Source organism: Capsicum annuum, chromosome 4, assembly GCF_002878395.1.
Source record: "Capsicum annuum cultivar UCD-10X-F1 chromosome 4, UCD10Xv1.1, whole genome shotgun sequence".
NCBI lineage: Eukaryota > Viridiplantae > Streptophyta > Magnoliopsida > Solanales > Solanaceae > Capsicum > Capsicum annuum.
In genome coordinates, this window is record NC_061114.1 from 221,147,696 (window position 1) to 221,173,160 (window position 25,465).

General features: G+C 32.9%; 1 protein-coding gene across 1 annotated transcript; it reads right to left on the reverse strand.

Moving 5' to 3' along the window:
- Positions 1–1,634: 1,634 nt before the first annotated feature.
- On the reverse strand, positions 1,635–6,179 carry LOC107867221 (uncharacterized protein At2g23090). Its single transcript, XM_016713367.2, has 3 exons — positions 5,883–6,179; positions 5,692–5,732; positions 1,635–1,922 (listed from the first exon to the last, which is right to left on the reverse strand). The coding sequence occupies exons 1-3, from the start codon at positions 5,953–5,955 to the stop codon at positions 1,803–1,805; spliced, it is 234 nt and encodes a 77-aa protein (XP_016568853.2). The 5' UTR covers positions 5,956–6,179; the 3' UTR covers positions 1,635–1,802.
- Between the last annotated feature and the right edge of the window lie 19,286 nt (positions 6,180–25,465).

Below are 25,465 nucleotides of genomic sequence, written 5' to 3' on the forward strand. Positions count from 1 at the left end.
ACGTTTGTTCAGTGGACATAGTTCAAAAATAAAGTTCGATGGAATGGTGACCATTTATTTGATTCTAACAGTAACTTTTGCTTGGACGGGGCCAATGAAGATTAACCTTAATTGGAGTATCAAACTTTATTCACTTATCTGCTTTGGGGCTAAGTACTAATCCTAATTCGTATGGAGAAATCTCAATTTGGGTAAATTTAAGTACTTTTTGTCAAACATGATTCCATCTTGAAAAGTCGAACTTGAAACCTCTACAGGTTGAGGATTGAGGTTATTATCAAATAGTAGAGACTTATTTTATACATATGGTTTTGTTTTATTAGAAAAATATTGACAATACATATTTAGCAAAAGTAAGCTAGTTGAAATTGTGAAAAAAATGTGAGAGAAACCCATGAGTTGTTGCGAACTTGCACTAGGCGGACGCTAATGCTTCAGATTTGAGGCATAATAGCATTTTCCTTTGGGTTTGATAGTCTGAATTCCTTTTCCTCCTTGACTAATGAAGGAAAAAATACAAATAAAATAATCCACATTTGGACGAATGAAAGTGTGACTTACTTACTAGAGACACGTTGAGTTTGCTGTTGTGACTAAGTTAGTTTTCATTCGTTGCAACAAATATAGCACGGTACAATAAAATTAGTTTAACAAGGACCGGATGGGGCTGCTCCTCCCTTAACTAGAGGTCTCGGGAGCCCTGGATGTGAAAAAATACTTGGTAGGAAGCACTTCCCCCTAGATGGGCCCTAAGCAGCGTGAATCTAAATTAGTCGGACTCCAATGCGGATATCGAACACCAAATGAAAAACTAAAATAAAAGAAAAAAAATTAGTTTAACAAGGATGCATCGAGTATATGATAATAACAATAGAAGACCTAGCCAAAACAAAGTATCCTCCAACGCCAAAGAATAAAATACAATAGTCTTGACTGACAGTCTATTAAAAACAATCCATCAATCTACAGAGTTGGGAGTAAAATCTACCTACATCTACTCTTCAAACCCCGCTTGTAAAATCACATTGATACATCATCATAAGGAATACAATATAACTGTCTATCGCATTTTCTAGTTATGTATTATACTCTTTGGGCAAAGACCATGTCCACTCGGTACTAAATTTATTCCAAATTTTCTTTTTCACAATCAAGCCAAATAGTCGTTAACTCTACCTGACTTGGGTTTCAGTTAGAGCCAGTTAATCTCTGATTATGTGATTCAAACAATCCAACATCCCTATAGTTAATCTTTTCCAAAATATAATATCAGTGATTTCTTTTTTCTTTCTCAAGAACTTGAAGATAAAATCGGATCAGAATGATAAACTTGCGTGCTGTCATATCATACTAAATGTTTAGACCCTTTTTGGTTTACAAATCAGTGTCCGGCGCCCACTTCCAGACCCCGACTAATCCAAAATTGTGCCGGGAAGTTCTACTTTTGGGTATAGGCGCTCCTTACCAAAAGCAACAACTCCATTCTCAGAACTCTAATCTAGAACCTCTAGTTAAGGAAGAAAGGACACTCAATACCCCAACAAACCTCTTGTTAAGTATTTACCACCAGTAAATACTCCATCAACATTGAGAAGGTAAAGCAACATAGCAGAAATTAATACGAGAGGAGGCAGTTATTATAAACATATATTTCACAAAGAGTTCCACACTAAGTAGCCATCAGCAGTTTGAAGCAGAACGAAGCAACAACGTTGGAACAGGTTCAAACTTTGTAATGGTTAACAGAATTTAGAAACATAGTTGGGAAACAGCCATCAGTTCAGTCGCTGAAATGCGAATCATCATTTCTTGAGATGAGGGAAACATGCATAGATATCAGATTTGGGATGTTTCGCCTCAGCATGTTCTCTGCACTTAACTTCAGAAGTGGTGCAAATGAATGTCTGCATGCACACCTTGCACTGCATTTGACAATTAGCAAACATTAGGACAAATGAATAACATTGTTTAGATGACCTTTTCTTAATTTACCTCATCCTTTTTCTTATTACGCTGCATGTTGACATTAGCAAATACTAGGACAAATGAATAGCATCGTCTTGTTTACCATCTTATTTGTTATTCCGATGCATTTTGACAACTAGCAAGCATCAGGAAAAACGTATAACAGTGTTGAGATACCATTTTTACTGTCTTGTTTTTATCCCTGTTTCCCGTGGAAAGCGAGATAGTTTCAGCAAGCATTATAGTTCTTGGATTGTACAGGATCATTCATTTTGAGAGCAACACACCCTGAGTTCTATTCCCTTGGAGAAAAATCTTGAAAACTAGAAGCCAAATGGCACAGCACTAAATCATAAAACATATGCCATGCATCTCCAATTCACTAGTCTCATTTATCCTCTTCAACAAGCAGGACTTTTTAACTTTTGTTTCTTTACTTTAACAAAAGAAACTCTTTGTCACTAATGTGTTTGGAATGGCAGAAAATATTTTCCGGATATAGCTTCCAAAAATAGGTCATGTCCAGGTAAGTAATTGTCACAAAAATTGTCCCAAGAAAGACTTCTCTACCAAAAGGGTTAAAATAACTTTCCTCGCTTATGGACGAAAGTCATTTTCCTCTGTAAGTAATTATAACCATCTTAATTTATCTATCATTGTTTTTACAAATAACCAGACAACGTTGTCAATATCTGATACTGATTTTCGTAAAAACATTATTATCAATCTTTACAGGATCGCCATGGTGCATTCTACCTCATTCATGACACACAAAATTAGACTTCCAGCTTCCTGGGTGCAATTCCAATAAATAAGTAATAACATCCTTGCTCAAAAGTTTAACTAGAACTAGATCAAACAAACCCAATATAAAGTGCAAACAATAGCACCCTTTTTCATCAGAAAATTATCTTATCCTTATATAATTTATGTCAGTGGCAACAGTTTACTATCTAAGAATAATTTAAGCTATCAATTCAGCTTCTCTGAGATGCTGAGAGGCAATAGCATAATGCGTAAACATGTTGGAAAAATGATTATGATATCTCAAAAAGAAGTGTCTAATGTATGGAACTGGTGTAAGGAGAACTATCAGGAATTTGTGGTAATTCCAAAATTAAGGAAGGCAATGGAAGGAAGACCTTATTCTGGGAAGACATCTGGATTGGTCAAAAAAAGAGAATTTAGGATGGAACTTCAAATTTAGAAGACTCCTAAATGATTGGGAGGTGGGAAAATTGGTAGACTTCTATAGCACCCTTGATCAGTTTCAAGATTTTAATACAAGGGAGGACAATTTAGTCTGGACTAAAGACAGGCAGGCAGATTTTCTGTCAAATGAGCATACGACTGCTAGCTTAGATCATACATACAACCTGGAAGCTGGCCTTGGAAGATGATATGGAAAGCAAAAATCCCATTTAAGGTAGTATGCCACACATGATAATTGGCTAAACAGGCTGCTTTGACTCAAGATGATCTTATGAAAAGGGGCATTCAGCTAAGCTCTAGATGCTTTTTTTTTGTGGAGTCGAGGCTGAGACAATAAATGATCTCTTCTTACACTGTAAGTGGCTGAGAAACTATAGCAGACTTTCATCAATCTAAGGAGTATCAGGTGGACCATGCCAAGGAATGTCCATGAAGTCTTAGCTTGTTGGAACAGAGAGGATAAGTCAGGTCACAGTGAGAGATGGAAAACTGTCCCAGCTTGCATACTATTTGCCTATTTGGAGGGAGAGGAACCAGAGGTGTTTTGAAGAAAAATCTTGTACTTTTCAGAAACTAAGGATGAACTGCTTAGTGCTCTTTTATTTTTGGTGTAAACATGAATTTCCTTTAGAAGCTGAGGACACTATGGTATTCTAGAATGCTGATGAGTAGATAGGTAGTAGGTTTTGGTGTAGTTCCCTGTTTATAATATCGATGTTACCTGTCTCAAAAAAAAGTGTTTATATTCATTCTTCTAATATCTTCTTAATGAATATTTAATATGATAACTGTTTTTTACAATTCTAACATTAGATAGGAAAACATAACAGGCCATTTGAAAAGTGTTTGAATTCAATTTGTGCAATTGTATTAGATCCTAAAATAACTTTTGTATTGTTATAATATTAAGACATTACAAGCTATCAAGCTGTTAAGCCCCTATTTACTCCTTTGCCTATATATACTCATATATGTTCACTTTAAAAGTATGAAAAAGATGGACAAACTCTTCTACTTTTTTTTTTATTATGCTGAGTTTTCTTTTGTTCAATCTTTGTTGTTTCTGTTCCTAATTTACACTAGAAGAGCTTTTTTGGATCTTGAGGGATACACCTTTCCCAATGAAATATCCTCAAGTACATTGTCATACACAACTCAAGCTAAAATAGAATTTTCCTACCGTTTTTGTGTTAATTCAAATATTTTTGTACAACAATCTTAAGGAATTTCTTTTATTTTGTTGTCCCCGATCACAAAAACAATCAATCTACTATTGTTATTGAAATTACCAGTGGTCTTCTGGTTGCTGACAAACAACTCCTGCTGCTATTCCTAATTTGCCTAGGCACAATTTACCAATCACTTCCCTGATGTTTCAAAGGTGAATTTTTGGTAGACAAAAATTTAAGGGACGGAAGGAACCTATTTACTCTGCTCTTGATAAGTACTATGTGGTGCTTGTGCTAACAGATTCAAAACCTGATGAAAAAGGTATGTAGTATACACTATTAAGTACTCTTTGCAACGAATTGTTGATGTGCATCGTTCTACTAAAGAAGCAAAGGAAACTTTGGACTTGCTGCTAGCAAAATTTGAATAATCACGGAAACAGCAGGAGATCCTTTTTATCTTGAGACATGTATAACACTGTCTGGAAGGATATGTTACATGTAAAAGTAAGGAAGATAGGAGAAGATGAATGAAGATTGTTTCCCTCAGGATTCAACAAGCTCTTGTAGTGTAAACTGGGAGTAAACTAAAGAAAACAAAAAGACGTCTATTTTTCCACACTTTCAAAGTGAACATGTAGGAGTATACATAGGCAAAGGAGTGGACACAATCTTAACATCTGATAGCTTGACAAGTTCAAATACTTTTACTATATAAAATCACTCAACGTAATTCAAGAATCTTTTACAATTGCACCAATTGAATTCAAAGATGATTCAAATGACCTGTTACAGTTCTAAAAGCGTAAAAAAAAAAAAAGTAACTATCATATAAGACTCCTTAACAAGATACTAAAAGAATGAACCTAGAAATGAATTTGAACACTTCTTTCCTCAAAATAGTAGCAAGGCTGCGTACAGCGCCGTACACACTACACTTCCAAACCCCACTTGTAGAATTACACTGGGTATGATCTTATTGTTTCTGAGATATGATAATCATTTTTCCAACAAAACATAATCCATATAATTCCTTATGTGATCAATTAGACTAGATTAACAAGACATCAACAAATTGAAGTACCTGAAATCCCCTTTACAGTCCTAAACACACAGATCTGAACAAATTTTTGGTCTATACATACAAAAATCTCCCCGGGCTCTCCATATCCAGTTAAAATTCCTAAAACTTTAGCAATTCAAAGTGAATCAAAACCCTTAGGTGTAGCCCCAAGAAAAATACAAAAAACCCCAATTACAAACCTAGATTTATAAATTATCAGCTGGTCTAAAAGAACTATAAAGATAAGGAAAGCTAAATTTCAGTGGGACTTAAAAAAAAAACCTGGATACTCATAGCCTTCTTGTTAGCCTCAAGCTGACTTCCTGCACACACACCATAATCTTGATTAGCTAAAAATCCAATCTTTTCGCTAAAAAATTCAATCTTTTTTTGCTAAAAATTCAATCTTGATTAGCTAAAATTCAATATTTTTTTTTTTTGAAAAATTAAAAAAGAAAGTCAAATATGGATACCCTTTTGGGCTTTCATCTTTTCCATGTTCTTCTCACGAGCCATCTTTGCCTTCTGACCATTGCCTCCACCCATGGCTTGGTTTTTCCTTTGATCTTTCCTGTACAAATTACACAAAAGAAAAAAATGGGTTTTTTTAAAGAGTGGCTAAGAAAGAAAGAAACCCTTTATATAAATATACATACAGAGAGTACAAGTGACAAATTAGGGTAGTTGGGGTGGTGAAATAAATGGAAATTTGGGGGTTAGACAGGAGAAAAAAAAAAAAAAAAAGGACAAATATTGGAAAGCCTCACGAAACTGCAATTCACTGTTCCTACGCGTTACTATTATTATGCGAAGTTGGTTTTCAAAGCGTTACTTGAGTGATTGAAAATAATACACTCCTTCCGTTTATTTTTATTTGTCATTAAATTTTTATTTTTATTTATTATTTTAATATATCAAGGAAATGATAACTTTTTTTATCTATTTTATTATTAACATTACGTATTTTTTTTCAAATTAATTTCAAGATACAATATAAGCATCATTTAATAGATATATTATGATAAAATAACCGTGTTATTAACTATTTTTCTTAATAAGTATGTTAACTCAAAATGTGACAAGTAAAACTGAATGAAGGAAGTAATTCGTTTGCGAGATGTGAATTTATATGTTTATATCATGCTATTTGCAAGTTATGTTGTAAAAGGTTTAATAAGTTATGCTTTTATATTGGAATAGTAAATGTTTACATCATAACATTCCACAAATTATATCGCAAAAGGCATAATAAATTATGTTGTATGCGGAGAGGGCAATACCCTACAAGTTATATTGTATGAAGCAATAATATAATAATGACGTATTCAATGCAGTCTCATATGTAAAGTTTGGAGAGGGTAATGTATGCGTAGATGTAATCTCACAAAAGGAAAAAAGATGTTTTCGAGAGACCCTTGATTCAAAATAGATGAAAAGGACATATCAGCAATAAAAAATGTAATAAACAAGATTACGAAAACACCTAATAGAAAGTATAACAAGCGAATTGGAATACGAAAATACAAGACTATAACTACTCCCTCTGTTTCATTTTAGCTGACCCTCTTTCTAACAATATTTGTTTTAATTTAGTTGTTTTTTTGATGAAATCAAGAGGATTTTATTATATTCTTCCAATATTACCCTCAACATTAAATAACTAAATAAAGTATACTTACTCAAATTCATATTTTCAATGCATTAATTAATAGGGTTATCTTAGAGAAATAAACCTCTATTAATTACTTAATTTCTTAAGGGGTGTGCCAAGTTAATAAGGATCAACTAAAATGAAACGGAGGGAATAATATTCATGAAATGGGTCGGAAAACAGAACACTCGATTATCTACTAACCTACTATCTTAATTATCGTCCTCCATCACTCCTATATTAATACTCCAGAAATGGGTAAAAAAACAACCACCTACTAATCTATTATCTTAATTCTCGACCTCCATCCCTTCTATCAAGGATCATATGACGAGTTAAAGTTGTTTTATCACCTCATTCTAGTACTCCTTCCATTTCAAAATAATTGAATTGTTGGTATATGGCACACCCTTTAAGAAAGGTATCTAATGACATAATTTATAGAGTATTTTCCACTTTTACCCTTTTAATAATTTTTAACTTATTTATTTAGAAAATGTGAAATACTTAAAAGCCTCACTAAATGAAGAATTTAAGTTTTATGCACCGTCAGTGTATAAAAAAATTTACACTATCAAGTAAACTTGACATGCTATTGAAGTTTATCCAATTTTTTCTTTTTCAATTCTTATGTAAAAAATTGGGTAACCTGTAATAGCAGGTTAAATTTACCTGATAGTGTATAATATTTTGTCAACTGACAGTGCACAAAACTTAAACTCTTAAATGAAAGGTTAAATATGAAAAAACAAAAAGTTTCAATAATTCTCTTGGACTTTGAAAAATCCACTTATTTTGAACACTAAAAAATATTTCAATAATTTAATTATTTTGAAATTGAGGGAGTACTTCTTAGGTGTATCTCTATCCCTCCTTAAGCCTCAACGGCCTACCTCTCACCTCCTAACCAGGGCATTCGCGTGCTTTAAATTCCGCTTAACAATATAAAATTCCGTTTTGAAAATATATTATATTGCATTGTAAGATGAATCTAAAAAAATAATCCAAGATTGACACATGGAAATGATGTGTAATCGTATCAGGCTTAATCTCGTTCATTAATTTATCACAAAATTTGCATGCCTTTGAACAATGACCTTCGTCGATCATCAAGAATTGACGCCAATACAGTACTCCATTTGTCATGAATCATCATGCTATACTTTTATTTTAAAGTTATTTTTTAAACTATAGTTATAAAAAATAATTTCCAATATTGTAATTTTATAGCTATAGAGGTATCTACGGGCTTATGTTAGACCAAAAAAATGTATATAAATGTTATACAACTGGATGTCACTAGTAGTACAAATATGGGAGGAAAAGGTGGGTTTGCGTTTGAAAATTTGGCCAAAAACATCAATGTATTCGTGGGGGCTCACAGCCATTAATGAATAGTTGAAGAAAAAAGAGAAACCACCCATCCAAAGAAGTAAGAGGGTGAGGCGGTAACGTAACTTCAGCTCATCGAGGATATGATTCTTCATAAGAGAGGTGAATGTCGAGAATGAAGATAGTAGGTTAATATATAGTCGAAGGTCATGCTTTTCGGCCCATTCCCGGAGTATTAGTGGTAGGCTTTGCTTAGTATTACCTCGGTTTTATTTTGTTTTGTCGTTGTATTAAAAATAGATATTTTATTTATTTAATTTAATAAATTAATTTATTTTTATTACTTTTGTCTCCATAATATCTTTATTAATAAATAACTACATAAAAATAAAATAATAATAATTAAATTTAAAATTTTAAAGAATCATTAATAAAATTAATTTATTAACAGCATACTGGATTAGCATCAAATATCAATCAAACCTTCAAGAACCTTCCATGCATGTGAACAAATGCATGTTGGAAAACTCTGGGTTAGCAGAGGATCCAGAGCATAAAATAGGGATAAAAATTTTCTTTGTTTTGAAACCTTTCAATCCTCATAAAAGATAAGAGATAAAATTGATGTATATTGTATTTTTCTCATACCTTGTTTAGGGGATATATGATTATTCTTTAACATTTCATCATATCGGTTAAGTATTCTTTTAAAAATGGTAAGACTTTTTATGATATGTTTAGGGGATATACTTTTTGCTATAGTAGCTAAAAGAATTCTAAACAAATGATGTTCTTATATAATGATTTAAATTGCATTCGGAATCAACTGAGTAATATTTATAAAAGTAGTATGCAAATTAAATTATTATTAGATATTAATTCGAAGATGCTAGAGAAATCATAAATTTCAACTTCTGAATAATGACTGATTAAGGTAATAAGAAAATGGCCACCTTCTCTCTTTTTGTTTACGCTAGGCATTTCGCGATGGCGAAGCGAAGTGAAGATAATTTTATTTAAAAATTATATTGTGTATATAAAGTTTAAATAAATTTATTTATATTATATATAAACTACTAAAATTCCTTAAAATAATGAGTTTAAACATTTACACTCATTCAAATGATACCTACAAATATATTCCCTTTTCTTGTTATGGGAACATTCATAGCTGTGAAGGATTGTTCGAGCCTGGACCAAAGGTGATATAAGTGCATATAGAGTGCTACTTTGGTATTATTATAATATATAATATAAATATATTCTTAAATTATTTTGTAATATATATAATTCTAGAGGAAAGCATAGATTATATCTACAACTTCATCTGTAATCTTGGACCTAATTGAACCTCAAATACATTTGTAAAACTGACAAATTTAGGCTACTAGTTTAGATTATGTCAATTCATCGATTTAAACGCAAAAATTTAATTTACTACGTTAACAGGGGCCGAATTCAAAAAGTGGCTTCAACAAAGATCATGTGCAAATAATCCTATTTAGTGTCCATTGTCCCGATTATTATATTGACTCTTAATTATCAATTATAGCGATATTTTTGCTAATTACCAGATATAGTAGTGGTTTGTATAAAAGAATTTGTGATATAGTGTGTTGTTTCTCTCTGTATCAAAATGAACAATACGATAGATACAAAGCGTACTGATGTACTGATGCAGAGCGAGTCTATATACCTTCAAGTGAACATATACAGAGCAAAACAAATAAAACCCATACTCTCTATATGTATTATTAATAATTTTGAACTCTCTATTACAAATGTACCATATATTTGCTCTATAAATATTGTAGGAAAGGGACATAAATGTACAGGGCCTTAGGAAAAGAAAATTTTCCAAGAAAATTTCTATATAATATTCCAAAAATGCCTTTTGTGTCATTGATTAGTAAATAATAAAAAAAAAAATAACATACACCTCAAGGCTCAAATGCAATTTATACTACAGAACTGGTGTGGAACTGTTGGCATCAAAATCCCCCAGACAGAAATTATAAATAAAAGTATTTTAATTTACTCGCCATAAAAATGTCATTCCCCCCCTTTAGTTGTTTCATTCTATATTCTTTCAACTGTTAATTATTCCTATTTATTCAGAAGAAAATTAATCACATAGGATAAGCTTGTTTATCAGATTATTTGCTTAAATTAAGTTTTAGTGTTCTTATTTTATGCCTCCATGCATCAGCAATTTACGTCTTCTTTGTGTACATTATAAGTTTTGGACTTCTAGTGGTGTAATTTCATTGTCTAACAATTACACACGTTAATATATTTAAATATATATAGACTGAAAATTTTGAATTGATTAACAATTTCCTACTGTTCCGTGACCAAATAAAAGGGCTCATCCCATAACAAAATCGAATGCATCGAGTATGTCTCCAACATAAATGCAAGGATGACGTATAGCTAATATATTATTTTGTGAATATAATTTGATTTTGCGAGCGATTCAACACATGCATGAAACGAAAGTGCCTATGTTGAGTGACATGAGTTGTGATTGGCCTATGTTGAAATTTGTGACAATTTCAAAACTCGTGTTAAAATTTATTCGGTTATAATTTTTTTAATTTCTTGAAAAGTGCACAACGATACTGAGATTGAATCGTTAAACTGTTAAGTATGAAACACTTAAACTATTAGATAAAACACACTTCTATTTTCTTAATTATATTTTCAATAGACTTTAGTATCTCACAAAATTTACAATTTATTTCCTCTAAACACATGGCTCGGGGGTACATATGAAGTAGAAGTTATAAAAAATGTTAATATCAATGTAATGACACGGTGAACTAATAATATTTCAAATCTTTGGAGTGAGAAGTTGTAATTAGTTAGACAAATAATTGCTTTTACTGTTACTATATTAAACTAAAGGGAACATCATAATGTAGCGATATGTAATTTTTATAGGTAGATATATAAGATATGTATTTATGTAACTCTAGCTATAAATACTATTGCTATAGTTTAGGTGCCAATTTTCTTGTATATAGGACATACATTTCAAATAATTTGAACACACATATAATGGATTCAGTTGGCGACACGTGCACATACATACACATACATTCGGGTTCTACTTTATAAACACCCACATACACATTTAGCTAAAATGAGATATTGTATTCGCGCGATTTCAGTTAGGATTAGATACGGTTTTTGCTACATTCCGAGAGGAAACTGTTGCTGCATTTTGAAAAAACTCACTATATATTGCAAAGATAACGAATGCTAAATAGCATTACTTATGAATTTTTTAAATAATCTTGAGTCGTTTAATTTGAAATATTTTGTTTTACAGGTGTTACATACTTCATTTTTGAAGAAATCAAATTATTTAATAACTTTATAATCCTTTCCACCAATCTAATTACAAAATGAAATAGATGAGTGTAATAAATTATCTGACTCAACATTGTAGATAAAAGTGATTTAATTGATTAAAAGAGATAAATTACATTGTTGACTCAACATTCTCATGACTTTTTTTTTTTTTTTTTTTTGCAGGAAAAGGAAAGAGAGAATCGAGGAAAAGTAAAGAACTAATAGGGTTTGATTTTTTTCTCTTTTTTGGTGTTCAATTAGTAAATTTATAAAGATGTTTAATTTCATGTCTATTGAAAGAACATTAAGATGTTTAATTTTTGAGATTGGATAATAATTTATAAAAGAATTTGCATATGGTCGAGTCAATGAATGTAACATGTTCAATTGATCTCGATCTCTTACACACACATATTTGTTGCGAGAAAAAATAAAATATAACAATATATATAACGAGCAAAATTACTCATAACTCTAAATTATATAAATTTATTTCTAGATGTCGCGTGATGGAGTGAGAAATATCAATTACCATTGAGCACCGGTGCAAATTTTAAAACCATTGCATGGTTAGTGAGTATATATTTTTGAGAAAATGGTCTATTACCTCCTCTCCAATCCTTAGTCGAAATCCCAACTATACACTCAACCTTTACTGGAGTCCCATTACCCCCCTAAACATTTTTTTTCCGGTATTTAGTAAACCCCCAATTGCTGACATGGCAATATAAACCAAATAAGAAGCCATGCGTGTATACACACGCCTGGCCCACTCCATTTGTTTTAACAGTAATCATTTGAACAGTTGTAGAACAACACCAGGACCTGGTACTTAGCATCATTTAAGAATGGTAATTAATTAGCAGTTTTTCATCATCTTCTTCAATCAGATTCCTTCCAAAGCAACACACATGTATAGCGTCCAGAGCTTTCTCAGCTCGAATTTTCATGGGGATTTTAGGTGCGGGAGCTCCCAATTTTGCTCACTTCTCTTTTGCTTCATTCATCAATGCAATGAAGTTTTGCTCTTCAAATTCAATATCATTTGCTAAACTAAGTCTTGCTACACCCTCTAAAATTTCCACAGACTTGAGTAAACCAGCTCCCACTGCAGCTAACCAACAACACAGTAGCACCAAATCCAAATCACCACCAGCTTCTTTTTTCTATCTTTTTTCGACCAAATCACGCCAGAAAATGACCGAAAACACTAAAATAGGGATGAAAACGTCGCCGGAATAACTCCGACGAAACTACCTTTTAAATTCAAATCACGACCAGCTTCTTTTTTCTATCTTTTTGATCAAATCACACCAGAAAACGATCGAAAATACCAAAATAGCAATGAAAACGTTCGAAACAAACCCATCTCACCATAAATCCACCAGTTCTGTCGAAATTCATCAAAAAACAAACGGAACAAATCTATTCGAGTGTGAAATTCGATACGGTTTGTTCTTGATTTCGTGGGTTTAGGCGTGGGTTATTGAAGAATAGAAATAGGTGTAGACAAGAGACTGATTTATTCATTGTGAGATTGATTCGAGGTCAAAATTTAATTTGGCGTTGGAGATGAAGAATTATTGTTTGGAGATGAAGGAGAGGCTAACAGAGAGAAGGCCAGGCCCTTCCTCTTATTTTCTAACAAGAACAAAAAAAAATAGAAAAGACAATATTATTTAATAATTAAAAATAATGACGTGTACTATACACGTGGCATTTACAATATTGCTTTTGAAATGTTAATGTTTCAACTGACGCACCTATTGGGGGTGTTCTCACCTCCCATGCCATGTCAGCAATTGGGGGTTTACTAAATATCAAAAAAAATTATTTAGGGGGGTAATGGAACTCCAGTAAAGGTTGAGTGTGTAGTTGGGATTTCGACTAAAGGTTGGAGGGGGTAATAAACCATTTTTTCTATAACTTTTCCATTGACCATAAATTATTTTCTTTGGGCTATGTATCATATATAAATGAACGGCACGAAACTTGGGGGTTTGGGTCATAGATGACAAAAGAGTTTTAAAATGAGGTGTAGGTGACACAAGTCTTAATAATTGAGTAGATGTGACAATTACTTCATTATGGTTTAAGAAAGTTTGGAAAATTTCAAAATAACCCACAAGTTTTTAAATTTACACTTTGATTCAAATGTTAGTTAATATATAACGGGGAACGAAGGGAAAAAAACATCTTTTACTCTCTCCTTATCCGTTTTTATTTTCTCTCTCTTTGCGAGATTTGTTGTTCATTGTTGTTGCTGCTCTATTCATCATCTTCTGATTCATTATCATCATCTTATACTTCATTCTCAACTTCATATTCTTCTTCTTGACCATTGTTGTTATTGTTGTTGTTACCCCAACTGCTGCTCTTTGACCAAATTCTTATGTCAAATTTTATTTCGTAAATCACTTTCAACTTTGAAATTTACTTGAGAGGAGACTTTGGTAAGTCAGATTATGCTTTTTAGTTGAATCTGGGTAACTTCTAGTGTGTTGTTTTTTCAACAATAGTTTGCACACGAACATGAATGCAATACAAGAGCAATCTATTTAAACAGATCCATTATCTGCAGCCCCAGATAAATGTTTTGTTGTAACAGTAGACTCATGTTGGATTCATGTTTAAGGGTTTTAGGTGCCCGTAATATGATTATGAATCGAATAGATGGGTATTCTGTTGCACCAGATTAGTAATCTGTTTCACCAGATAAATAATCTGTTTCATCAGATTACTAATATGTTTCGAACAACAAAATACAACTCCTATCACACACAAAACCTAACAGATAACTCATATGTTCTTGCTATTGATACTGGAATCAAATTATTCCTTAATTGTAGACATGTCATTCGTTAAGACATAGAAATAGACAACACAAAAATTAAATAAGAAATAAAAAGTCAAGTGCATCAAACATAATTTTTTATAAAACAAACAAAAAAATACATAGATAACAGAAAAAAAGCTTAATTATTATTATCATCATTATTGACATCATTATTATTTGTATGGCCAGCCGGCCAATCTTCAAAGGGCAGCAGCAGCGCCCTCCGCAGCCTGCGGATCTCCCGCAGCATCCTTACTCTGACGACGGCCAAATCCTAATGCAGGTCATGAACCTCCTTCTGCAGTTCCCTCATGGTGTCTCGTAAAATAGCGACATCCCACACAGGATCAGCCATATCTAAAAAATGCATAAGTTGACAAAACACACACGTAAACACAAAAGTAAAGAAAAGAAAGAATTTGAATGTAATGTAATGTAATACAACGTATATTTACACAAAAATCAAGAAAAAAACTTACCAGAGAAAGGAAAAAGCTATCAAGTCCTTGAAGAGAAAGTAGTTGAAGGTGTAACAAGAGCGAGAAATAAATAGTGTGTAGTAGAATGAACGATTGAGTAAGAAGGGACCTATTTATCGAGGATTGAACTTGAATGAGTTAAGCAAAAATTCGCAACTGTTCACCTCCATTTATTAATGACATTCTTGATTACAGTAAAAAGTTATGACTTAATTAAATTAATCAATATTATGATAAGTCATGACTTTTCAGCTTTATTATTATTAATAATTAGTTCTTTTCAGGAATCATTTTTTTTACACTATTTTGGACAACAGATAATATATCTGTTGCATCAGATAAATCATCTGTTACAACAGATATATCATGATTTACAATAAATAGATAACCTGTCGCATCAGATAATATATTTGTTGCAACATATAATATATATATTTTTTTAAAAAAATATATTATCTTCATGACATCCAAATTTTCTGACTTTTTAATTATATAAATTAATAAAGCAGATTTAAAGACACAACTGTTCACCTCCATTTATTAATGACATTCTTGATTACTGTAAAAAGTTATGACTTAATTAAATTAATCGATATTATGATAGGTCATGACTTTTCAGCTTGAATCTTAGCTTTATAATTATTAAAATAATTAGTTCTTTCCAGCAACCGTTTATTTTTTACACTGAGTTGCGCAATAGATTATATATCTGTTGCATCAGATAAATCATCTATTACAATAGATATATCATCCGTTGCAACAAATAGTTCAATTGTTGCATCAGATAATATATGTGTTGCAACATATAATATATATATATATCTTTAAAAAAAATAAATTATCTTCATGACATTCAAATTTTCTGACTTTTTAATTTTATAAATTAATAAAGAAGATTTAAAAATAAGAATATTTCTGGTGAGTTTTTTACGGTTTAAATGGTGTTTATCATTTATTTCCTTATTCTTTTCTATGAAAAGAAATGACTTAATTAAATCAAGCTGGTAGTGACTTAATCTTTCTGTTTCTTTAATAACCATTTTTATTAATTGAGTTATGGCAACAGATTGTATATCTGTTGCATCAGATAACCCATCTGTTTCAATAGATATACCATCTGTTGCTATAAATCGACCATCTGTTTAAGGAGTTTTTTTGATTTCTTCTAACTGATTCATAAGTCGCAACAGATGAGGAATTTGACGCACCAAAAGCGTTTTTTATTTTTGTTTGTTTGTTGAATGTGTTTAGACAAAAGTCACAGTCACGACTATTCATTAACTTTTTTCTTAAAAATCATATCATATATATATCTTAATTAAATTAATCCAATGTTGTGACTTTTTAAAAATTAAATAATCTTTCTTTTACGATTATACTATCATTTAGTTCCTTATTATTTATTAACGAATCATTTTTAGGAGAATTTCTCATCATGACCGCATCCCTAACTCCAACCGCCGACATGTTTTGAATAGAAAATAAATAGAATGATAATTAAATATTGAATAAGAATTAAAAATTCAAAATCGACCAAACCAAACCAAACCAAACCAAACATATACATGGATTTTTTTGAATCCTTTATAGGTAGATCGGATATAATAAAAGGAAATACATACGCTAAAAGAAAGAAAAAACATAACCTAATTATTATTATTATTATTATTATTATTATTATTATTATTATTATTATTACTATTATTATTGTCAACCTGACAATTTTCATCCGGCAGTAGCAGGGCCCTCCTCAGCCTTGCTCGGAAGTCGGCCAAATCCCTCTGGAGTTCATCAAACTGCCTTTGAAATTCTGCAAGGACTTGATATGAACCTTCTTGTACGAATCTGGATCTGACATATTAGTATTGTAAGTATAGTAGAATGAACGAGAGTGAGTGAGAGTGAATGAGGAGGTCAGAGGGACCTATTTATAAAATGATTGAGAATTGAAAAAGACTGGACTTAGCCAAACAAAAAGTCACGACTGTTCATATCCCTTAAAAAAAAAATTACACAAATCCCATATTTAAGACACCATATTACATAATAGCCCTTATGTTTTAAAAAATTACATAAAATTTTGAATTCATATTTACTGCTTAACATATGTATCACAATTCGAAATTCAGGGATAAAATGTAATTAGCAAACTATTCGAGATTTAATGCAATATTGCTGAAACTATCCGGGATTTATGTGTTGTGTGTGTTACTTAAATAATACCGGTGACTTTATTAATAAGTAAATTAGAAAAAAAAATGGATCTAAATACAACATTTTATCTTTTTGTTGTATTTCCGAAAGATAAAGATTGGTAATCTGTTGCAAAAAATATATTCCACCTGTCAGATAACTTACAACATATGGACAATCTGTTGCAACAGATGAATATATCAGTTCGCTTTTCCTTTAGCTGTGGCGTCTGTTGCAACTTGTTGGTCATCTGTTTATTCAATTTCATCGAGAGCAATCGATTTTTCTAAACACTTCTTGGCCAAATTCAATTTTTGCTCTTGGATTGCTTTTCTTTTTTTCTTTGCATCCTTCAACCAAACTAAATTTTGCTATTGGATTGAGGGCAAAAATTGAATTTGGAGGCCAGCTTAAAGGATGCAAGGAAAAAAAGAGAAGCAGTCCAAAAGCAAAAATTGAGTTTGGCCAAGAAGTGTTTAGAAAAATCTATTGCTCTAGATGAAATTGAATAGACAGATGATTAGCAAGTTGCAACAAATGCCACAGCTGATGGAAAAGCAAACTGATATATACATTTTTTGCAACAGATTGTCCATATGTTGTAAGTTATCTGACAGGTGGAATATATTTTGCAACAAATTACCAATTTGTTTCTTTTGGAAATGCAACAAAAAGATAAAATTTTGTATTTAGATTCATTTTTTTTAATTTACATATTAATAAAGTCACCAGTTTTATTTAAGTAACACACACAACACATAAATTCCGGATAGTTTGCGTCAGATGTGGAGTCTGTTGTGTCAGATATGGAGTCTGATGCAACAGATATGGAGTCTGTTGAAATACATAGCAGCCTTGCTGGTGGTTTGATTTGTTCCATCAGTTGCTCCATCTGTTGCAACATCAACAACAACATAAACTACAAACAACATATAAAAAACATCAACAACAAAGAAAACAACAACATTTGTTCCAACAACATCATCAACTACAAAGAAGCATACATCCTATGTTCCAACACCATCAACAACAAGGGAAGGACCCACATGGAGTCCTCCGGGTGTGCCAGCACAGACTGAGCTCGTATCAAACTTTATATATGTATGTGGAAATAAAGAAAAAAACATATATAATCTAATCAGTGAGCACCCATAGTAAGAGTTGTTTGGTTAGCCTAGTTGTTGTTTATGGGTGCGTAAGGCTATTTATTTCTTTTGGTCTTGAGTTCAATTCCCACTCAACACATATTTTTTAAATTTGGTAACCAACTCTTCTCTTCTTATTCATTTTAAAATTTTTATTTTTTTCTCCCTTACTCCTTGTGTTGATTGTTCGGACTCCACTATTTTTAAGCTAAGAAGCACCCACCGTCTAAATCACATCACACCACAAGTTTCAACAATGCCAAACCTACTAACAACACCACACCACAAGTTCCAACAATGCTAGCCCCACCAATAACATCAATAATAGCATCAACAACAAAGAAACAAATAAAATACATAAAAAAATGACACTGCCAACAAGACTTTTAAACTTCTCCCAACAGATGACTTTTTTTTGCATCTTATTATAAAAATTCTCAGTATGTATATTCAACAATTAAAAGTTCCTTCAAATTTTTTAAATAAATATGATATGGAAAAATGGTAATTAAATAAACAAAAAGATGTAAATAAAGTTGCAAGAAGAAGACGAGAATGAAAGAGCAATAGTGAATCATATCATTCAATATCAAAAGGGGGTCAAAACCGTAATTTCAGTCGAGGAATATAAGATATGGATATCAATTGGTTTAGATCCGAACGAAAATTTTTGAGAAAGAGGAGAGAAAAAAAAGGTTGTGATAATCCTAAAGAGTATAGAAAGAAAAAAGATGAGAGATTTAGGGCTGAAGGAGAGGAGGGTAAAGATGAGATAATTCTAATTTCTAGATGTACCACCCTTAATATTAAATGACTAAACAAAGTGTATTTATTCAAATTTATATTTACAAAGCATAATTAATAAGGCTAATTTGGTAGTAAAACAAACCCCTAATTAATATTTTCTTGATGAGAGTGCCAAGTCAATATGAAAAGGAAGAAGTATTAGGGGTTTCAATATTCATTAATTAATATCACTAATAATTTGAGGGGCACGAGGAAGAAAATGGGTGACATTGAAAAGACAGGACAAGACTACTCAATGAGATTTTTGAGTTATCCAAGAAACATTTTTTACTGTCTTTAGTAGTACTACTACTTTATCTACTCAGACAGTAGCTTGCTTTAAAATTAAAAGAAAATAAAAAGATTTTCAAACAGATATGTCGTCTGTTGCAACAGATTTAGCTATCTGTTTGAGAAATCCCAACAACTAAGACATCTGTGTCCACAGATGGAAATGTCATTTGATAACTAAATCAGAAACGGTATCTGTTACAACAGATATCAATATCTGTTTGAAAATTTCCAATACCTCAGTCATCTGTCATAATAGATACAAATTTCTATTTGATAATTAAATAAGAAATGTTATCTGTTGCAACAGATATTGTTATCTATTTGAAATTCTTCAACAACTCAGTTATTTGTTGCAACGAATTTCATTGCAATTGATTTAGGATGAACTAGGGATGAAAGAATGAGCTCCTCATTAACTTAATGTTAAGATTAATAATAGTACCTACATCGATCTAGGTGGAACGAGGGATGAATAAATGAGCTCACAGGTTCAATTACAAATCCAATTGAGTCATTGCATTTGCATGGTGTTAGTATTGCGTTCATCCCGATTTGAGTCGTTGATCGATCACTCTGAGTTGAAATGTGTTCTAATTAACTTAATTTTAAGATTAATAATAGTACTTACATTGATCTAGGTGGAATTAGGGATGGATGAATGAGCACAAAGGTTCAACTACACCTTTAATTGAGTTTTTTGGCAATTGCATGATGAGACGGTACTGCATTTCTCCCGACAAGAGTCATCGATCGATCACTCTAAGGCCAACGATTCTTACTACCTCGTATGTTCAACTAATACCTTAATTGAATAATCTGGGACTAGGGGTGAGTTCTCATAGGGTCAACTACAACTTCAATTTAGTCTTTTGGCAAATGCATGATAAGACGAGAATGCGTCCTCCCGACAAGAGTCGTCGATCAATCACTCTAAGCCGAACTAATTCTTGCTACCTCATATGTCCAACTAATTCCTTAATTGATTAATCTAGGACTAGGGGTGAGTTCTCATAATGTCAACTACAATAGATGACAGCGCCTATTTGATAATTTACAACAAATGGGTAATCTATTACAACATATGACTCAATCCATTTGATAATTTACAACAGATGGGTAATCTATAGCAATAAATGACTTAATCTATTTGATAGTTTACAACAGATGTGTAATATGTTGCAACATATTACATGATCTGTTTGATTTGATCCAACAGAAAAGACATCTGTTGCAACAAGTTGAGCATTTGTGTATATATAATTCAATTGAGTTCATATGTTAGACTAATACCTTAATTGAATGTGAGTTCTCATAGGGTCAACTACAACTTTAATTGAGTTTTTTGTCAATTGCATGATGAAACGGTACTGCGTTCCTCCCTACCAGAGTCAGCGATCGATCACTCTAAGCCAAACCGATTCTTACTACCTCATATGTTAGACTAATACCTTAATTGATTAATCTAGGACTAGGGTACTAATACCTTGATTGAATAATCTAGGACTAGGGGTGAGTTCTCATAGGGTAATATCGATTAATCTAGGACTAGAGGTGAGTTCCCATAGGATCAGCCACAACAGATGGTAGCGCCTATTTGATAATTTAAAACATATGGGTAATCTGTTATGACATATGACAATCCATTTGATAATTTACAACAGATGGGTAATATGTCACAACAGATGACTTAATCTGTTTGATAATTTACATCAGATTCGTAATCTGTTGTTACCTAATTTGATTGATAATTTACAACAGATGAGAAATCTGATGCAACATTTTGAACATTTTTTTTACAATTTCAATTGAGTTCATATGTTAGACTTCTAAATTGATTAATCTAGGACCAGGGGTGAGTTTTCACAAGGTCACCTCCTAGAGTACTCGGTCAACTACAACTTCAATTATTTTTATATGATTTTAAAATTACGCATATATTTTATGATTTTAAAAATAATTAAGATCATTTCGGACCAAATTAACATTTTCACAACTACTTGTCATTCTTTTCCAAAATACAAATCAACCCATACAAAATGTTTCATCATTTCAAATCTCGAAGTCTGGCTCTTTCTCTCTCATTCTCACTCAACAATACAGTACAGACAACAACTACTCAACAAATTTGCTCAACCCTCCACAACAGATCACTTTTCTTCTTATTTTTGATCACATAGGTGTTATTTTCGACATCATTCTTGCTTGTATCAGTCGTTTTCTTTGTCTTCATAGGCAATAGAGTTCGAGAAGAGCTCTTTATTTGTTTTTTTTCTTTCTAAAAAATAAGGGATTTTAAGTTAATGATGAAAAATAAAAATTTTAGTTATATTATCTTCGAGAATGGGTTTACAATTTTGAGTTTTGATGGTAAAATCGTAGGAAGAACTCGAGAAATCCCTAATTTTCGTCGCAGTGTTCCGTTGACTATCGTGGTATAGTTGAATGGTGGTGGTGGTGGTGGTGGTGGTGTTTGTGGTCATTGTGGTGGCACCGGTGGTGGCATTGGTTGGTGGTGTTTGTGGTGGTATCGGTATTCGTGGTGTTTGTTTGTTTGTTGGCATTGGTTGATGGTGTTTGTGGTGGTGGTTGTTGGTGTGTCGGTATTCGTGGTGTTTGTAATGTATTTTTTAAAATCTATGCATACATCAATTGTAATGTAATTTTTGTTTTTCTTTGTCTGTAGGTAAAACATGTCTCCCAAAATAAAAAAAAGTGAAAGTGGATCAACATCTGACCACTAAAAAAAAGGCTACAGTACAGAGGGATTAAGAGGAGCTTCCTGAACAATCTCAGTCAGGGAAAAGTGAAGCTGGGGAGAGATGTGAAAACAACGTTAAGGGAGGTGGATAAGGGTCCGTAGATGGTGATGAAGAAAATGAAAGTAAGAAAGAGGAGGAATTGGAGAGTCAGAAAGAGAAAGAGGACCACATTATACGACTTTTCTTGGGCTTTCATGGTAAAATTAATCACTAATTTTACTCGTCCATTAATTTATATTGAATATAGTTATTATGATTTTTTTTTGCTTGCTTCTTGTTTACACTTTTTAGGTTGGGCATTTGAAGCCATTCCTCCCCTCCGAAAGCAGTTAATGGATTACCCGGATGAGGTTTCTCATCCAAGGATGTTTAGGTGGTTGGCTGCAAAGAGCAACACCAATATTAAGAAGGCTGATCTCTTTAACCCTCTGGATGATGCAGTACGTCCTCTCAAGTAAAATAATTCTACTCAAAGATAAGAAAGATATTGAACAGATGTTATATCTGGTGCATGAGATGTTATATCTGATGCACCAGATGGGACATCTGTTGCGATGGGATATATCTTGCATCAGATTACCCATCTGTGGCTTTGGTTCTCTGAACCCGACTCCTAAAAGATTAACCATTTACTGCAAATTATGCAACAAATATTTAATCTGATAACAGATCATTTATCTGTTGCAACGTATAGATCATCTGTTGTATAACAGATTACCCGTCTTGTGTAGCTGTTGCAACAGATGATTGATATTTTGCATCAAATTATCCATGTGTTGCTCTGTTTCTCTGAACCAGACTCAAACAGATTTTAACCATATACTGCAAACTATGCAACAGAAGGGTCTTTTTTTTAAAATGTAACCCAACTGTGAAAATTATTATATTATATGATTTAAATGCATCTGTCTTTTTTTATAGGTTGTGCATTCATGGATCGTGCCTACTGAGGAGGAGTCAGTGATGACTTCTTATATTACTCTTGGTCATGTTGATACTATTGTAGACCCAACGGTGAGGTTAATAAAAAAGGAATTGGCTGGAGCAATAGCCATAAGAAGAGCAGTTAGACAAGGTCAGCCTAATGTTGAGGCTCTTCATGACCAACCTTTTACTAAGGAAGATCCAGGTGTTTCTTCTGGTGGAGTTGTTGGTGTTGGTGGAAGGCATGCTGATACTGCTACCAAAGAATAAATATATTTGAAAACACCTCTTTTTGCCCTTACACAGGTCCCTCTCACCCCTCTCCACCCTCGTGTTCTCGTTGCGAATGCGATGAGTGCAAGGACAGATAGGATTAACTCTTTAAAAAAGTAGAGGCTATCTCTAAAGCTATCGAGGAATTCAAATCCAAGAGGTCTGTCATACCATCCAAGAAGGTGAGGGACTCACACACTCCTACAACGTTGGTTAGGAGAAAGAAAAGAGCAATTAGAGACGTACTCTCCGCTCAGAAATCAAAAGAAATTGTAATTCCTCCCTCTCCAAAAGCTGTTGAAGTTCAGGGGACAGTCAAGAAAGTGGACATATACACGAAACTTGGCACCGAAGAGAAGAGGTATCTGCGATAGGCCAAGAATGCCAAGCCAGGTGCACCAAATTACCCTAGGCCTCCCTTCCCCCCCCAAGACTTCCAGACTATAACTGATATGCGTATGTCGTACGAGGACAAGACAAGTTTACTTTTCCTAACCTATCCCTTCTAATCTAACCCATGAAGAAGAAGCTACGCAACAGATTTCACATCTTTTGCAACAACTGGGTATACTGGTGCAACTGGTTGTGGTTCTGTTGCAACTTATTATCCATCTGTTGTATAAGTTGTGTTGGATTATTGATTCAGAGAACCCTATGCAACAGATGGACCATCCATTGCATCTTACAATTACTAACCTATTTAAAAATTGACTTCTTTAAAAATTGACTTCTTATCTCACAGCATATGACATAATTCTCTACCTCATGAGGAAAAGGCAATTAACGTACCGGAAAGCTTATGACATTGCCGATAGGATAATGGACCTCGACTTCTACCAGAAGCTCAAGGATAGGTACGATCAACTCAATGGAGAAGCGTCAGCCCTTAGCGTGGGACTTGATTTCCTAGTTCCTACGTCGGTCTTGGATGAAGAAGAAACGTTAAGATATGTTAGAGGGGACAGGCCAAATCCACATGGCAAGAGTTGGATCAAGGCCAAAAGGATTACTGCAGTCATTAACGTGAACGACATGCATTATTGGGTTGTTGAGATACTACTCGAGGAGGGAAAGATCAATGTGTATGACTCCAATGTACCTCTCATCGATGATTTCGATCTTTTTCTCCTCGTGAAGCCACTAATGGTGTTGTTGCCCATCTTGTTAAGGGAGAGTAAACTAATGAATCATTTGCCAAAGGAAGTGCTGATTAAGAAATCATGGAATTTTGAAGGTCAAAACAGGGGAATATCCTTCCAAAAGATGATGCCGCTAAAGGGAGCGGCTCGCATGCTTTTTCACACATCTAATATTTGCTGACCGGCACAGAAATGGCCGAGCCAACAAAATTTTTGTGCGACAATGCTGTGAAAAACCTTCAAGAGGTCTGAGCTTATGGGGTACTAACTGGACGCTTGAAGCCTGTGTATATAGAAGAGCCTGTGAAATAGAAATTTTTAATTTCAAGTCACCCTTCACTTTGTTACATGTACATGTAGTGGCAATAATTTTTTTTTGATAAAATTTAAGTTTTTTTATAATGCAATAGATTAGATTGTCAATCTGTTGCAACAGTGGGAAGACCTGTTTGAATAATCTAATAATCTAAGTCTAATCTGTTGCAACAGTGGGAAGACCTGTTTGATAATTTCTATGAATAATCTAATAATCTAAGTCTAATCCGTTGCAACAGTGGGAAGACCTGTTTGATAATTTCCACATATGACTTAAATTTTACAACATATGCCTAAATCTTTTTGATATTTTTCAACAGTTACGCTTGAATATCCATGTGCTCGTCGACCACAAACCAGTAGCAAATACACACACCACCATGAAAATTTCAGTAATTAGGCTTCAATATTCATGTGCCCAACAACACCAAACCAGTATCAATAACGGCAACAATGTAGTATCTTCTTGCTCGATTTTGTTTCTCTTCAGAAGCCTTGACTTTGTTCAACAAACCCCAGATTACACGATTTGCTTGTGAAGGGTGTCGTTCTTCAAACCAATCAAAGTAATTG